General features: G+C 39.2%; 1 protein-coding gene across 2 annotated transcripts in view; it reads right to left on the bottom strand.

Moving 5' to 3' along the window:
• Shal (Potassium voltage-gated channel protein Shal) overlaps nt 1-16,773 on the bottom strand; it is a 52,011-nt gene extending 35,238 nt beyond the window's left edge. For both annotated transcript variants that reach the window (XM_011308703.1, XM_011308702.1), the window contains exon 1: nt 14,145-16,773. In XM_011308703.1, coding sequence (XP_011307005.1) covers nt 14,145-15,259 — 1,115 coding nt within the window. In that variant the 5' untranslated portion in view covers nt 15,260-16,773. The remainder of the gene's footprint in view (nt 1-14,144) is intronic.
• Nucleotides 16,774-18,484: the final 1,711 nt, after the last annotated feature.

Raw genomic sequence — 18,484 nt, 5'->3', positions numbered from 1 at the left:
TGTCAATCAGATAATTTCTTGGATAATTTGAAATGGAATGTCTTTTTGGATTGAGGAAAAATTAAAACAATTTTGTTAAACTATCGATAAGTTGTTCAATTTTTCGAGGAAAAGGGTCGTAAGAAAATGGAAGAAAATCACTGGGGAAATATGAAATATGGAATAAAATGTGGACGACTTTTTTGTTGGTTTCTTGAGAGTAAAGAAAACTGGCCTTTGATGGGGCCTTGATCGCACCGTTGAGCAATTGAAGAGGTGTTTTCAGCTGGAGAAAAGTGAGAAAAATGGGTTCGAGGGGTTGAAAAATAACGGGTGAAAAAATAGCGACTAAGGGCTGAAAGCTTTTCACCGATTATCAGCGGGCGATTTCACTCGATCTGTTTCCTCTCGTTTCTTCTGTGATTTCTTCGGGTGGAATCGACATTTTCCAAATGTCAAATCTCATCGAATGAAATAGGAAATAAAAACTCAAAAGCCCCACTGTCCACCGCAACCAGAATTTTCATTTTATTTCCGTTCCACCGAGATAAAAAAAAAACACACAAATCTATAAATTGAAAAATTGGACTACCGGAAATAATTACTAAAAAAAAATAAATATGAGAGAGAAATACAAAGTTGTACATTTCTTGGTGATATTTTTACCGATCTGTTGACAAATGATATCGACTACAAAAATATTTAGACGTGATATCGCGGGTGATGGACCTGGTGGAGGTCGATGTTGACGAAGAAGCCTTCAGTAAAAATAAAGGAGTGTACGTGAGGAGTGATGGCAGGTCGGGGAAAAATGACTTCAAAGTTGCAAGTATGGTGAAGTAGAAATGGGGAGGTGGGGTGGTGATCTGGTGAGAGCCAGAAGGCATGCCGGATTTGAATGTCTATCTTTAGAGCAGTACTAGGTGTAGTACAAATATAACAGAGAGACTAGAGACGCGTGGCGCGATGATTCCAAATGCGTGTCGAGGGGATTTACATTCGGCATAAGTATAATGCAGGAAATACTGAACTTGTCTGCTGACTATTTTCAAAAAAAAAAATTTCAATTCGCAAAATTTCCTCGACTTCTCAGATTTTCAGTAATTTACGCACGAACTATTCTTGTGAAAGAACTTGATTTTTTTATTATAATTATTCATCATTATTATTAATATTAATTTATCGATAATTTCCAATTACCGCTTCCGTCAATTTTCTGAGTATGGAAATATTTAAAAAATTATTGTAAAGATTTTGTGTACACAAAAGAGATTGAATATTATCGTTAAAAAAATTAAATTTATTTGTTTGTCGTCTGCAATTTCGCTTGTATTGTTTTTGTTAATACGAGAACTAGTTCAACTGCTCTGGGTACCTGAACAACACCCTGAAGGGCTTAAATACCCCGAGAGGTAACAATGTATGTAGACATTTATGTACACTGTAATCGGTGAAATAATCGTGGATATAGCCAACTCCAATGGCAATTCCCGAGTGAGAGAATGACTGTATTACGAGGACTTTTTATTTTTCTCTAGGTACCGCCCCATCCGCATTCAAAATTATTCCGTAATTTTGCTAAAAGCCTCAGTCGGATGGAAGTCACGGGGGGAAAAGCTTTTTACTCTGGAATAAAAAAATTATGAAAAGTTTGGGGTTAAATTCTGGGGTGAAGCGAGAGAAGCTGGAGATTCCGTTGAACAATGGAATTTATGAACAATTCTCGGGAAAAAAAAAATACTTCACTGACATTCTCGTAATTTAGTCCGAGTGATTTGTACTGCATTTTTTTCTGTGCTCTTGATAATTCATAATTTCCATTAATTCCGTGAGAAATGAATTACGTCATGTGAAATATTACGTTATTCAAACGCGAAAGAGGGAAATGAATTTCCCGACGGACATCATAGAGGCTGCTAATCTCATCGGAAAGCCGGGGAAAATTTACCCGGGAAAACTCAATATTGCGGGCTTTTTATCTCTCGAATTACAGGGAACACAACGGAATTAAGTTTTCGAGGGTCAAGCGTTTTTATTAACAGCCCGAGTACTTGTTCTAACAAAAAAAAATCATCAATTACACTTGAGAAATTCTATTTCCCCGTGATCACAACCTTTTCAACTTCGATAATAAAAAACGTACTTGGATTTTCCAATCAGCCTTTTTGCGAATGCCTCGGAGAGGAAAATGTATTTTCGGAGCATTACCCCGTGAAAACCTGACCTAATTGAGGTCATACGCGACAATAACCTTTTGAACTCGAAAAATTCACAGCTGATCTGCGCTCATACTTCAGTTGAACAATTACTTGCACGTAACGGAGTAACAACCCCAACGATAACAACGTCATTAGTCTGGTGTATGAAGTGACTGAACAAAATCTCTCGAAATAATTCAAACTTCATGTACAGTGCAAATCGGTCTGGGGTTTACACACAAACATTTCGCCCACGCAACACAGAAGACGTCAACGTATCTTACAACATTTACAAAAATTTTTATTTCTAGAATTTTACAATTCACTCGTACACGAGACCAAACGCCAGATGACAAAGGCCGACGCTTTTTATAGCACGAAAATTGCAAAACATATGTCTCTCGAGATCGTCACATTAATATACATAATTTTGTTAATAACTGCAACACAATTTTTAATTTGAAATTAACAATCTCAAGTTTCATGAACTCAAATATTTCTTCGCTGTACGTAAATATGAATGAATTAAATAAATTTATGTTGATGAAATCCCACGGTTTAAATTTTTGGATTAGAACTTCGGGGTAAAAAAAATGTAAATAAAAATAATAATGAACGTGAAATTGCAGAGCAGAGACATGTGGTACTGTCGTGGGTATTTCATGATTGCCATTCAAATCTCGGCCCATCGATCTCCCGGTGAAATCTCGGTGAGGTAAAAGTGCAGTAAAAAGGAGGAAATAATGGAGGAGAGGGAAAATTGGCTTGAGTGCACCTGTCTTGGTTTTTTCTACACGGATTTAGCCAACACTGGCTCTATACTGGGCCGCCAGACGTGTTACAGATAATCCCAGACCTGTGGCAGGTGGTTTACAAATTCTGTTGAAGAAAATATCCAATTGCCACGCCAATTTCTCGGTCTTGGGAGTTAAATTAGATTGTCTATCAAAACAGAATTCAATTTTTATTCTTTTCAATTAGAGAGAATTCTTTTTTGTGTAATTACATTATTTCTATTGCGATACGCAAAGAATTCTAAATGAGAAGATGTAATTACCCAAACGATTGCTTCGGTGTTGGGAAAATTCTGAGAGCAGCGACTGGTCGTGAATGTGAAGAAGTTCATTGGGGAATTAATTTTCTCCTTGGCAATTAAAATTTATGAGAGAGCGAAGAAATTGTTGGTCGCGCGAGAAAAAAAAATAAAATATTTGAGAAATTATTGCCAACAAATTCTCATTTTTTTAATTATCGAAAAAATCTATACACCCACCAAAAATTGATAAAAATAGACGCGCAACTATGAAAATTCCAATCTGACCCACAGCTTCCCAGAAATCCCCAAAAAAAGTGAGAAAGAAGACGATATCGACAATTTGGAAATATGATACATAGAAAATGTATTTGAGGGAAATTTTCGACGTAATATAGGTTAAGAAATAGGCGAGGGAAATGGGAAAAGGTGCTCTCGGGAAATGGTCTGCCATTAGGGATTATTTTCCTTGGAAAGCTCAACAGGGTCTGTGTAACACTTGAGTGAGAAAAGAAAAAGGAGAATCGAGACGATGGGTGATAAAAAAAAATAGGAGTGCTCCTCCTCTCGTTTGAGCTGGGAGTCGATGACTGATACGAGAGTGCTGGGGAAACTTTGATCTAATGCTCCTCTTTTCCCTTCCACTTCTTTATTTCTTCTCGTCAATCTTACTCGCACCTACATCACCACTATACCGAGGGTATCGAATTAAAGGGAGTCCATTACTATCAGCAAAATCCAATATCTCTGAGATCTTCTGGAGTAAAGACGGAATAAGAATGAAAATTGAGAAAATTCATCAAGCCAGACCAAACCTGAATAGCACATCGAATCAATCAAATCGAGGGAATTAAAACAAAATAATTGTCAATCAATTTTTTTCATCGTCACGATAATGAGAATTATTTTGGAATTTTCAAGTGGTGTTGATTATTCGATCGGTTTCATCTGCATTGAATAAATTTTTGTCTTGGATTGAATAAATGGGAAATTGAAATGCGAAATGGCCGAATAAGTAGTGAACCCCGTGGGTTTTATCCTGTGAATGGATAAGACAGATAATGGGTGGAGGCCACCCGCCAACTTTCGAATAATCAAACTAAAGCCGAACGAAATAATTGAGGCGTAACGATTTACTTAATGAGAACTGACAGGGGGAGTCGGAGGATTCAGAATTTTCAGGGGTCAGGCTGCTATTTGTTACGCGAATTAATCAATAAAATGAATGCCTACCCCGAGAGAAATTAAATCGTGAAATAAAAATTTTAAATCATACTGTTGTTTAATGTGAAAACAAATGGAGAAATAAATGAAGTATTGAAGTCGGTTCACTGGTTCTTCCTTTATCCTGTACTCCATTATTTTTGCGTTTGGGTAATGGCAAAGGAGAAACAGCCGGAAATCGAGGCGGTGGCCACCGGAGCGCAAATAGAGATCATAATTCATTGTCAGAGTCAGACCATCGGAAGAGCTACAGCTGCTTCGATTTCTGGTTTCGGTGTCTTCAATCATCTGAGAAACTTCCCCTTAAATATTTCTTATAAAAAAGAAAATCTTCAAAATTACCCCGAACTACTAAAAATTCCCTCTGCATTATCATTATAATTAAAAAATTGGGATTTGAGATCCAAAACTTTAACGAGACCCGAAGAAATTGGATAATTCTCAACGAACGATTCAGTGCAATATCTGTGAAAAAAAAATTAAGGCCCTGAAATTCCGGTGCAATCAAAATCCAAAATTACCGGAGCTTTCAGTAGCCGCTAGTGAAGCGGTGACTTCCGGTCCCGGATATGACGTTGGATGAGAGCCAAAAGTGAATACACCGTGCCCCAACTCCCGAGTCATTCAATTCTTCGATTTTCATGTCAGCGAATGATCTCCAGTATTGAGGATATTTTTTTTTTCTCGATGTAGCTAGTGACTTTGCCGATGGTGCGTACGTAGCTCCACCCTTGGCTGTTCATCCCGGGAGATCGATACAGACAGGAGGTGAGAAAGCCCGCAGAGAGCACCCGCCAAGGATGAAAAGTCCGAAGAAAACTTTGTCACAGCGATAAAAAATTTTGCAAGCCCCCAACTTCATAAGAATAATCATTAATCAAGAGTAAACGGGAATGATTACGCGTTCGCGCGTCGGATTCAAATTTCCCGCGTGGAATTTCATAAAAAAAAAATTTAAAACAATTTAAATTCTCTCAAAATGAAATATTTATTTCAGAAATATGAATATTTCAAACATGAAATGAAAATTGATTTTAAATTTGAAAATAAAACAGACGGATTTATTCATTTGAAGTAAATAATTTTGATCGTTTCAGTTTTTCGAATTAAAAATTATGAATTATGGAATATTTGGGTGCTATGAAGATCAATTAAGCATGATTGGTATCGAGGTCACAGGATGCATCAATTAATCCTAAAAATACAAAATGCTCCAACAATGGAAAAACCTGACGTGCCCCGAGAACCCGGTGAATTCATTCTATCACCCGACACGAAATCACGAAATGCATGTCCTTGTTTGCAATAATTTTCATACGATATGAATATCGAGCGACAATAAAGGGCACTTGTGCCTCAACAGGTCTGACGTTTTCCTCAAGAACTAAGACGAATAAATCACCTGAAAGTCACACTCAATTAAAATCAAGGGAACGGTAAAGTTCCGACGAAGGAATCGGATGCTGAAATATATGTTGTTGAATCTGAATTGCAATTCCGGTCCTCCAATACCATCAGCTCATCCCCAAGAATCACTTAGTCATACTGTCTTAATAATCGAATAGCTAACCTGGGAATCCATAACTAGGAACTAGATTATTCTCGACATGAATCCATCAACAGGATTTGTAGCCCCGAATCCGATGTATACGGATTATTTCACGGTCACGGAGTTGTGCTGGAATATCTGAATCCTTCGAATTGCAATGTACGTCCTGAGTTTCAGGATGCAATTGAAATTTTCAGGTGTTCAGCCTTCAATGTTTTGCTATTGGTTGCGGTTACGATTTAATTGCAACAATCGAACTCAAAATTCGATTTTCCCTGATTTTTTCTTAAACTTCATTCACTCAAATTAATTTGTTTAATTGAATAGAAGTTTTTACAAGAAAATTAATAGATTCTTCTTGAGATACTATTATTTCTATTGAAATAGTATAAGAAATATAATATATTTCTGTGCAGTAAACAATTTATATTGTAATTTTTCGATAATATTATGTAATTTCTCCATTTGGAAAATTTTATTGGAATATTTTGAGCGTAGTATTATTATTGAATAAAATTTCGAACGTTTGCCATAATAAATTCGGATGATTCGAAGCATCTGGAGCATCAATCCCTGGCAATCCCAAGACAACCCTCAATCAGCTCGGGGGTTATTATCCCCGGCGGTGGGTTCATCCCCGAAATTCCTCTCAACAGTCTGTGATTTAAAAAAATCCCGTGAAAAAAACTCACCCACTGGGGCAATAAATTAGTACCAGCAAGATAAAAGCAGAAACACCCGTTAATCGGATCGTCGGAACAATCGATTTTGCCCGATGGACATTGGGGGTTGGAAAAAATAATCCAAACTAACAGATCGACGACGGGATGTAATAAATATTCACGAGAGTCATTTCATCCATTTCGGGGTTGTGATAACGACTGAATCATTTCAGATGACAATCAGCAATTTTTTTTTTCCGTGTGACGGAATTTTTTGGATTTCCCGGGTAACGGGATTTTCAAAAGGATCGCGATTTCCTTGGGCTATCGGAATAGTTCAAGGTCGGGGGATGATATCGTGTCGATTTTTCGATGACGAGGCGGTGGGGGTGAGGGTGAAATAATCCGGGGATGTGAGACATTTTGGGATGAAAATAGGAACCTCTCTATCCACTTTACGGCGCTGAGGCCACGACACGAAAATACTGGGGTATTTCTGGGCATTCGGTGGTAGATAAAAAAAAATTGGATGTCGGAAATGGGAGGGGGGGTTTTTTTCCTAAGCCAATCCCGGATTTTCTTGTCGATGGACACCGGAAGATCTCGCGTGACCCTCCGAAAATCTCGGGATTCTGCAATAAACTTCATGACGTCATGATCCGAGAATAATGTATGCTTTTTAGGTACAAAGGGTTTATTTTATTCTGTTTTTTTTTTCGTTGCTGAGAGGATTTAACTGATAGGAAAAATATTGTCCGCGAGTTCTGGAATGTACGAGGGAATAAATATCAATTTTTTTCGGTCATTTCTCTCACTTCTGAGGATCGAGTGGAATTAATTTGTTGAGTGCCATGAATATTTACTTTATACCAGTGATTATTCCTTTTTATAAATTATTCCTTTTTTAAAAATTCTTATTTTTATTCTCGAGAGTACAGAATTTGCGTTTTTGGTTGGAATTTTATGATGATGAAAATTGGATTAAAAATTCTTTCTCCGGGTCGTGTATACATTCATACGAATTTATCGGTGAAATTTAATGGATATTTTCGTTCAATGGAAATAATTATCGGTTTATGAAGTAATTACCTCATTTCGAAATTCATCAAAAAATAAAAAATTCGTAAACAAATTATATTATTCCCGTAAATATCCGAATCGGTAATATTCGGCTTGGGAACTGGGAGTGAAATGTTTCTATTTTTTCGCACGTGCAAAACAGAATAAAACGTTGAAAAATAAATATAATAGTTGAAAAACTTCTCCCTATGAAAATAAATGAATCAGTAATAATATTCCATTCTGTCCGTAAAATTCGCAGGAAGTTCTCAAAAAGAGGATTTAAAAAGCCGCGAAATAAATATTCAATTACGTAACTCAATTAATTAATACGGAATTTAATTGAATTGAGAGACAAAAAAAATATAATTGCGTTAATCGATCACTCCATCGGTTTCGCCTCCCCAGACTGAATTTCCAAAGGGAAAATAAAATTTGTGGAGCCCCTGGGAAATAATCTCAATTCCACCGAACACATCCCGCTCAGTGGATAATCACCATTGAGATAATCCCGGAAAGTAAAATAAACCTTAATTAAAGACATTGCCAATTGGCAAAAGGTATATCCGGTGGATAAAAGAAGAATAGCCATTGAAGAAAGCACAAAGAAAACCATTGGGTATAAAAAATCAGAGAACACCTTGGAGATTCTCATTCTTAAATCCCAAAGAAAAAAGAAACTCCGTGATACAGCCGATGAAAAAAAATTGCAACCGCCTCGGGGACGTTTTATCGGTTTTACCGGAGAGACGACCCGGTTTTACCCGGCGGCTTGACGCAAAATCGATAGTTAACGAGGACGGTAAATGTTAAAAAGTTCATTCCCCGCGGTACACCCTCCACCCTCATCCCTCAGCACCCCTAACATGAGCATTAATTGACAGTCTACCACTCTTAGTATCGAGTATTCTGTATTTGTACATGAAAAATACCATCAACTGAGAAAAAAAGTCCCTGAACTATTCTCGTTTCTAACGATTCGAGTTGATACCACGAATTAATCATTACTTTTAGTGTAATTATTGTATTTTTCAGAATCGCGTTCTTTATCCCGTCAGCAGTTGATTTTCCCATCAATCCAATAATAATAATAAAGCTGTCATAAACAGGACAAATAGAAAAACAACAGATTAATTATTTTTATAATCTAATTTTTAGGAGAGAGTCAATTGAATTCTATAAAATAATTGTAATCCATAAAATACGATTTATTTGATGAATTGATGATTGATTCCGCATTCATTTGTTTATCGGTGTTTATTTTATATTTTTTAGATGACATAAAAATGTGGAAAATAGGAAAAATATGATCTCCATGAAAAAATGAGAATTTCCCTGAAAACAATTTGAAAAATGCACAAAAAAATTGCGTTTTCTCGCAAGGTTTCACCTGAATTAAATTCATTCCATGAAACAATGAACAAAAATCATTACTTTCAACTGCGGATATAACAATACCTGTAACTACTGCCATAACAATAAAATTCTCACGGTCGCCATTTTCTTTCCCTTGAAAATAACTAAATTGCCTCCGGTAAAACGGATAATAACTATTCCATTGATTACCGGTTTGAAAACAAAATAACTCGACACATGTGCAATAAACAGTACCCCAATAAAATCCAGTGATCACCTAAATAAATTAATTATCCAATACCGAAGTGTATTACCCCGGTCAAAACTTTTTCTTCATTAAGAGTTGAAAATCCGTTGAATAACGGAGGTAAAAAGTTGGACGCTGACACCGAAGTAAATTACAAAGGCGATGAGGAGGAAATATTTTTAATAAAATTTTATTACCAGGAGGGCGCATCCAACTCGGGTTGGCAAAGGATTCCACAAAAAAAAAAGATTCATAAAGGTTGAAGCCGAGATTTGAGGTTTAATGAGGTCACAGCACAAATTAACCCCCACTAATTGATGTTATCACCAAGGCTGATCCCCTATTGGTTATCAATTATCTATAGAGGCACACGTGGGCTCTGATTCCATCAACGAGAAATGCAGTACTCGTGTTGCTTACGATCCATGAATGCAAACACGAGATCGATCTGAAGAGGCAATTCTGATTGAAGAGTTCCTCAATTTTTTTGAATTTCGACGAGAATTTGAGGTGAAACGAAAGAGCAATGGCATAAAAGCAATGATTTTGTCGTTCTTTGAAAATAGTACGCGATTTTTTATCGCTAAAAATCACTAGATCCCTAGATTAATCATTAAATTCCTTAATTAACTGCCCAAGGGATGATCGGTAACACCCAGGACTCGGTACTCTGTTTTCCCACAGCTGCAATTACCTCCGAGGACTTGTCATTGGTTCCACTGTGTTGGAACTTACGAACATGCTTTGTCGATCCATCGATACCTATAAATTCGGTTCAACATTCCAAATCGCTCGCCCTGAATTCCCAGAATAATGATACCTTTGATGCAATTAATATGAGACACTTGGATGGCGAATGGGGCCACAAGGTATTCAGTAAAAAAGAAACTATTGAATTATCAGTGACGTGGGGAATTATCAATTATTTCTGGTGATGTATTTTTGAATGGAGTATGATGCTGAAGTAGCCAACGAGGATTATGAATTATTCCCAGTACCCTTGGAATATGCCAAGGGTCACTTGGAAAAATGTTTGACCTCGAGTTTACGGCTCGTCGTGAAATTTAACTGTCAATTTTGAATTAATCACACGCAATGCAGTTTTGGATTCACGGTTTTATTTTGGGGGATTCGTAATGGATTTTGTTAGAGCAAATGGAATTGTTCGATTTAATTTTTGAAGTGGTTCCAAGTTGTTTGAGATCTGAGAAGCAGTCGAGGATTCTTTTGGGAAATTTATGGGGCTGTTAAAATTTGGAAGTCTGGGGAAATTCTGAAGGTAAAGGTCGCGGTTCTTTGGGATGTGAAAGAATGAAATTTAATAGTGGATAATTTTGTGGGATTTTCGACGGAATGTTGTTCTGTGAACTTACAGACGCTTTTGACATGACCTCTCCGAATTTCGCAGGATACCGCAGAAATTAATTAAACCTCCATCGCTGGGTCAATTTATCCCGGGTTATTTCAAAATTCAAATTATTGTTGTTCTAGTTGTTCGACTTGGAAAGTTCCGCGTAACTCTCGGTACATTCTCCCTTTCACGATCGAGTACAAAGTGAAGTACATCCTCTAGTCCGAGTACAATAATTGGATGAATTAATTATGAATTATTATAAAATTCAGTGGTATAACGCGGGTATTTTTTCAATTTAATTCGAGTAAAAATGAGCTCTGGGCAGATTTAATTAAAAAAATTCGTCCCTTTCCCTTCGTTTCTCCTCGGATAAATTCCAAAATTCCTAAACGTTCATGTCCAGGTGATTGCATAATTGACCTAAAATTCGGAGGTCTCGAATTTCGCCGCAAATTGCAATTTTTTAATGACAGAGTTTGAGGGTCCCAATTAAATGAAACTTATTAAAAGTACCAGAGGTGTCCACCGGAAAAATAATTAAAACATCTTGCCCCTTTCTCATCAGTTACGAGAATTTCTGTGTCTCCCAACTTTCCGAGGATCAACTCCTTCTCGAATAAAGTGAAAACTTTTTTTATTTCCGGTGGAAATCATCACTCTCTGCAGATGGAACAGACACTTATTCCTCTTTTATACCCTTCATAGGCACACGACTTCGTAATCCGCTCACCGCCTTCTCCAACTTCTCTCCTCGTTTGCCTTTCACTACCTTTTTTCCAAAGTCATCTTAACTGCCCGGAAAAAAAGCTAACTTTCCCCAGTAAAATTGAGTCGTTACTCGGTGCATAGATAAAGCCGTGGGAACAACTAGACAGCGGAATTTCCAGCTTCTTCCCGAGAAGAAACATTGTGGTAATATCTCAAGTACTACGCGGTACGCGTAGAATATTGCACATATACATCACCGCAAAACGCCACGTTTTCCAGAGTCCTGTGCAGCTCCATCTTCCAAAAATTTCTTTTCACGTGAAATTCACTCGCTCGAGAGGGAAAATCCGTTCCGAGGGATAGCATTAGAAAATCTCGAAGGACAACTCCCTTATCTCTTCCCCCCGGAAGAAACCCCTGGAGCCCACCCCTCACCCCGTACGGCAACCATGATAAAAAAAAAAATCGATCCGCTGAACTAAAAAAAAACTCAACCCCCGGTGTGTCAAAGGGCATCCGAGCGTTATAAAAATAGCAGGTGAAAGGGCGCGCTGAAAATGACAGCGGGTGATCCTGAGGAAAAAATAAAGGAGATAAAAAATTCTCAGGACAAATAAAAAGGGGGGCGAGAGGGGTGGCAGGGAAAGACAATGAGAGCAAGGGCACGAAGGGCAAAGGGGAAAGGGGAAAGGGTGAAATGAGAAGGGTTGTTTGAAGGAGGAGGGCAACTAGCCCAGTGACCGCAATGCCGTGCGGTGTGCGGTGTACAGCCATTGCCCCCCTCCCTCCAGTCTCACCCCCTTCCCCTCATCGCTCTCTTTGCCCCCTCCGTCGATCAGTGCATAGCACCTGTCTACGTGCGCACATACGTCGGTCTCCCACGACGCTCGTCAGATAAATCCACCCTCTACATACCATGAATTCCAACCCCCTGATAATGATAACTAAACGAGGGGGTAGACCACCCCCTCACACCCTGAAATTATCATGAAAAAAAATCTATATGTCTGTTTGAATCTGAACTATTTTGAATTATGTATAAAAAAAATTATGTGAGTTTCGGAATTTTGGAAAAGTGTAATAACAATTTGTTATTATCAAATCTAGAATTTTTTTCACCGTGTTTCGGGGAATCGGAAGTTTTAGTGATCGAAATTGCGTCACGTTTGGGGAATGAAAGTGCAAACACGTGACAAAGTTGTATCGGAGAAGAATTGGGGAATGAGGGACGCATAGGTGAAAAATGAGTGTAAAATAGAGATAGAACTAGACAAGGAGTTTTCTAGAAGTACCTCCGAAACACCTGTTGATCCTTCGATTAAAGTTTGAAGGAAGAGTGACCGACAGAAACCATTGCCTGGACACGAGAAAAAAAATATCGATCAAAAATTATATTATTGCAGTAATTACTACGAATGAACGGAATTGTCTCGGTCAGAATTATTTGATTACGAAAAAATGGAAAACTTCTATTTAATTAAATGGAATTAAATGTGAATAGGAGAATAAAAAATATCTCACTCCACAGTTACGACCGCCGAATAAACAATGACAAAATTTAAATGTTGCAACTACAGGTGTAACGTCGTTGTCAGGAATGATGCGCAAACGAAAATAATCATTGACATAGATTTCCCCAAGACAAATAAAAATAGATTGAGAAGTCGTGTTTTTCCAACTGGAACATGATCACCTTTTGGACCGAAGAAATGTGACATTCCCTCAGTCCACGGAATTTAATTTACAAGTGGTAAATTTCGCGCTCAATCCCCCGCACAATTTGAAAGTGAATAAAAAATATCAATAATATATGACGTACATCGCACTTGCAGAATTGAATAAAAGCGTTCGGTCCAGTAATCGAAAAAAAAAGACAGACAAATAAATATTCGTACTTGAAAAATTCGTGAGTAATTAAATAATTACGAATTGTTATATTTTTCCGCGTCAATCCCGTCGCAAGTTTGTCATGGAAATGAGGAAAAAAAACGTGAATTTTGGAGAAGAGGATGTAGAACATTCTCAACGCATGAAATTTCTCAATTTCCGGGGCATTTTCTCTTTCATGTGACTCTCGAGAATGAATGAATGAATCATAACGCAAATCCTCATCCAGTATATCACGAAAAGAGCCAAAAGTCAGGTACGTATCTCAGTTGAGGAGTTATTGCGAAAAGCACTGATGCCGGACACGTGTCGTCTGACAAACTGCTCTGCATTGCAGCCTGGCATGGCACTGAAAAACCCGACAAAGGCTTTCGTGTATTTGATGGCGTACACCCGAGTCCCTTTTATTTATGCTCATAGCCAGTGTATCCCGACATTAACAAATAATGGCGTCATGTAGACATCAGCATGACACAAAACTCATTACGCTCGGGCGATATTGGTTGGCGCGCCGCGTAAATTAATCTGAGTGGGCAATTACGTCGATTAATAATCGTTACAGTTTCCATTTTGAAGGAGAGAGTACCCTAATTGTGAAACTATCCCTCGGAGTGTTATCTCGCTGTACATTTGCCGAGGGAAAAAGAATGGTAGCTTCGACTGAAAAATCACTTGTTTCCAGCAATTCGTGGAAATTCTCGGAACAAATGACTTTTTCAATTGCTTCCAGTACTTCCGGGTTGACTAAGAGTTCAATTAAATAACTGTTATTTTTAACCGTAACCCTTAAACCGTATAAAGGAAGATAAATTGTATGCAGTTTGGAGTAATTACAATGAATTAATGAGCATTAGAGTGAGAGAAGTAGAAAGTTAATATTGAACTCACCCCAAGGTGGTCATGGTAACGATGGTGTACCAAAAAGCTGCGGGAATCGAGGTAAAGTTGGTCCCCTCGACGTTCTTCTCAGCATAAAACATGACAGTAGCGAAAATGATAATCGCCATAGCCAGTGAAAAAACTAGAAATCCAAGTTCAGAGGCACAAGACTTGAGGGTGTAACCGAGAATTCTCAAGCCCTGGGAGTGCCGTGAAAACTTGAATATACGAAAAACGCGAAAGACCCTGAGGGTGACAAAGGCCCCGGACACATCGTCGTTGTCAGTGATGCCAAGGCCAATATAATACGGCAATATAGCGACAACATCAATGATCGACATTACCGAACGAGCAAATTTACACCTACTGGGTGCGGCAAAAAGTCGCAACAAATACTCAGCCGTAAATATCATGACACACGCTGTATCGAGACAGAAGAATACAATCTTATATCTCTCACCGCACGACAATGTTCCAGCCCTTCCAGGACGTGTTCCACATGGCACAGTCTCCACAACATTTGCCAAAACACTGACAGCAATGAAAAAACCAGTAACATAATAAAATACAAGTGCCGCTGTCGATATATGGGGATTTTGAAATGCCCGCCACATCTTCTCCCTCATATCGGTCAATTTTTGCAAATTCTGATCGCCATTCTCACTCAGCTTATCGTCCATCAATCTCTCGGCATTCTCCCTCTTCCTGTCTCGATAATCCTCGTAACAACAATCACCAATAACGTCTGGCAAAATACCGAAAAAAGCAAGCTCCTCGTCATAACTTGTCAGACACTCGTGCTTTGGATAATGGAGTTTACCGGTCCTATAGTAATTCAATATGTGACGAAATATGTCTGGATCCCGATCGAAGAAGTACTCCTTGCTGTCCTCGTCGTAAAAAAATTCACGCTCATTCGAGCCCAGCAGTGTATCGGGGTACTTCTCGAGCGTGTTCCTCCAAGTTTCAAAGCGACGACCGCTGACGTTAATCTGGAGCTTTTCATCGTCGGCCTTTCGACGATCCTTCGGTATTGGCGGTGGTGGTAATGGATGAGTGGCGATCGGCACCCAACCGATCGCCGCCGCCCGTGCAAACGGCAGCCAGGCTGCCACCGAGGCCATGTTTGACGGTGGAATAACGATTGATCAAGGATTATCAACTTTAATCAATATCTTTGACAATCACTTCAACTGTGCAATCGGCAACTTTACCTGTACACTGGTGTTGTTGTTCTTCTTTTGGTTATTGCAGATGCTGAGTTGACGCTTGACTTCATCACAACTGCATGACAACTCGATAAATCGTTTGCAATCTATTCAACTGAGTTGGCAGCTTTTTCGGCGGCTATTGATTCTAACAAAATGATCGATTACCATCGATTACCATCGATCAGTCGATTGCTCTGCTCGATCTGTTCTGCAGCATGTGCTGGCCTTGTCCTTCGCTCTTGCGTGCTGTCTCTCGCAGTACAGCCGATACCGACCACTACGAGTGATAATGACACTGGCATTGTCAATCATTCTCTAAATTATGGCGTTTATTTTTATTTTGTCATTTACCGGGGTAAAACAATGACCTCGACAGCGGGAATGGAATAGACTTTGTACACAGAGCAGTGATTACCGGGCAAATGCCGTCTTGGCACAATGCCTTCCACCATCACCGATGAATCCCCGGCTTTTTCACGAGTCTCAGGGATTTTCTCAATGTGTCAGACCTCTGGCAGTCTGAAATCACTTCATGATTCTAGGGCTTGCCGATGATTTTCTTGATTATCGAGGACTCACTTTAGACGATTGTCAACCTCTGGTGATGGTGGAGATGCTCTCTGGGGTATTGCTAACGTTTGACATTATCAACCTCTGAAGAGCTTCGGGTGTCACTCGACACTGCCAACCGCTGATTCTCAGTCATTGTTGACCACTTGTTTCTCTCGCAAGCTTGCACCAACCTGTACCGTTCAATCCAAATTTAGATGGTCCAATCTACCATCAATAAATGATAATACAGATGGATTTTTGGCTGAATGCTGTCAACTCGTCGGGTCATCGGTTGTCACAGCCACAGGTCCCTTCATCCGTGTAACCTATCACTCACGCGCACCGACCTTGACCGAGCGTTCACGCGTAATTATAAATAAACAAACTTGGTCGAGGATTTTCGGTCAACCGAGGCTGCACAACGTTTTGCGGTTGCACTCAGCTGTCTTGCCGGGCTTGACTCCAACTCCCTGATGCTTTCCCTGGCTCGTGACAGATCACACTGACGAGGAAGAGGTGAAACAAGCGCGCGCGTCACAACGCTTTTCCACCAGTGGACATGTCACTTTTTTTTTATCGGCTCTTATGCTTTCCTCAGCTACTCACGAGCCCCTGGACCCTCTGGCACTGGTCATTCCCGATGGTATTTCCCACCCCCGGGGGTGGTAAAGGTCGAGGGAATGAGTCAACCTGATTATTTCCACCAATTTTCCATGGTTTTTTTTTTCACTCAGTTGTCATGGCCACTGGATAATTACCCAAATGATGACTGATGTCGGTAGTGAGGTATTATTATCTGAATCTTGTTGGAGCTTTTTAGGGGTTAATTACTCGCGAACCGCTCAAGTTACACCGCTCGATGGAGACGGTCACTCACGACTGGCGGTATGTACGGTATATTCGGTATGTACTCAAGCTAGTGATATACGAAATAAACTGGGTGGAGGGGGTGGCGCGGCCCGGCGCTTTCAACTCGTGTACAGCAGTTGGGTTTTGCCCACCCAACTTCACCTAGAGACCCTGTCTTGGTGGCGAGGTTCAGCCCGTACGAGCCACGTTTATACCTAGAACACCAAACCGGACTAGTCAAATTGATTTTTACGGGAGGAAAGACAGCGTCGGTGGCGACGCTATGCGTCACGGACGCGCAACGCCAATCGTTGCCCGGGCAACCCTTGGTCGTATGACGTCATAACTTCAACCCTCTACATTTACTCGTCAGTATGGGTTTTTACTACCCCGGTACCACCACTCTGGGGTATTACCCATTGTCAGGGTGTTCCCCACCACTGGAAGGGGAGAAAAAAAATCGGGGATAAACCCTGTTGGGCTTCTGGTGGTTGGGTAACTCCGGGGTGCTCCAGGATCAGGGGGTTTGTCGGGGGATTTTGGGGGGCTGGAAATATCGAGATGCCTGGAAAATGGATTTTATTTTTTTTTTTTTGCAATCTCCGGAGCTAGTGGGATAGGAAATTCCAAAGCAAATTTCAAGTAGACTTGAAAGTTTTTACCATTCTTCATTGATTAATTAATCAATCAGTTAATTTCTTGGATATTCCGGCAATTATGGAATTTTAGATTCATATGACACCGAAAAAAACGTGGAAATCTTGAAAATTCGAGGAATAATTTAATTAAACGTTTTCATTGAACAATTCAAATGTCAATTAAAAATTGATTAAAATTTTTTTAATTCCATTTTTTACAGATTTCAATTGACTTTGTAATGAAATAATCGCCATGAAAATTAAAAGAGCAACTAAAAATGCATTTTTTTGTCTGACAATAAATTCAGTGTTCTTTCCTTCTCGTAAGATAATTTATCTCTCTGTACTTTGAGAATAATTTAGTCTCCCTGGAATGTTTACTCACAATTAGGATATCTTTTTAAGAGACTGACTATTCAGGTGCCATTACTACTGACCATATCGCAACCCGGAGGTGCCCTCTGTCCCAAAACTCTCATTCTTCCCGGGGAATGTTTTGTTTTTTTTATCCTTTCCTCTACAAATGCTTTTGTCCAAACCAACGTAGAAGTAAGCTCATGCCACTAATGAAGGCTAGGGACTATAACCTCGGAATTCAAGTGGCTTTTCGTCGACTCAAGGGTCCAGGGCACTAACATAACGCTGAGCCTTACTCCAAGTTTACCCCTGGCAAGAGGAAAAAAAAAATAAAACATTACGAATTCATTCCGACTTTGCAGAGGGCTTTCCTTTTTTCCTTTACACAAGAGTTTAATTAGGAATGAATTAATTGCACGCAATTCAAAGATTAAATATTTTTCATTCCCTTCACTGATGCATTTTTCATGCCAAAGGTATCATAATTTCATTTTAATGGAAATCGTAGGTACAAAGTGAAATTTCATTATTATTTTAAAGCAATGTCTATGAGCACTTCCTCAAGGGAATCGTACGCGATGTAAAAAAAAATCACTCAACCGATTCCCGGAGAACAGACTCATGTACTTGGAAAGAACTTTGCAATTTGTTGGGCTAAAGTTGAGAGGGTGCAAGATATCCTCGGCATCAAAGCCACGGGAAATTGCAGAAACGAGTTTAAACTTCTTTCTTCATCCACCAG

This window comes from Fopius arisanus, unplaced genomic scaffold (genome assembly GCF_000806365.1).
Source record: "Fopius arisanus strain USDA-PBARC FA_bdor unplaced genomic scaffold, ASM80636v1 scaffold00062, whole genome shotgun sequence".
NCBI classification, from domain to species: Eukaryota; Metazoa; Arthropoda; class Insecta; order Hymenoptera; family Braconidae; genus Fopius; species Fopius arisanus.
This window is presented reverse-complemented; position numbering and strand designations above follow the sequence as displayed.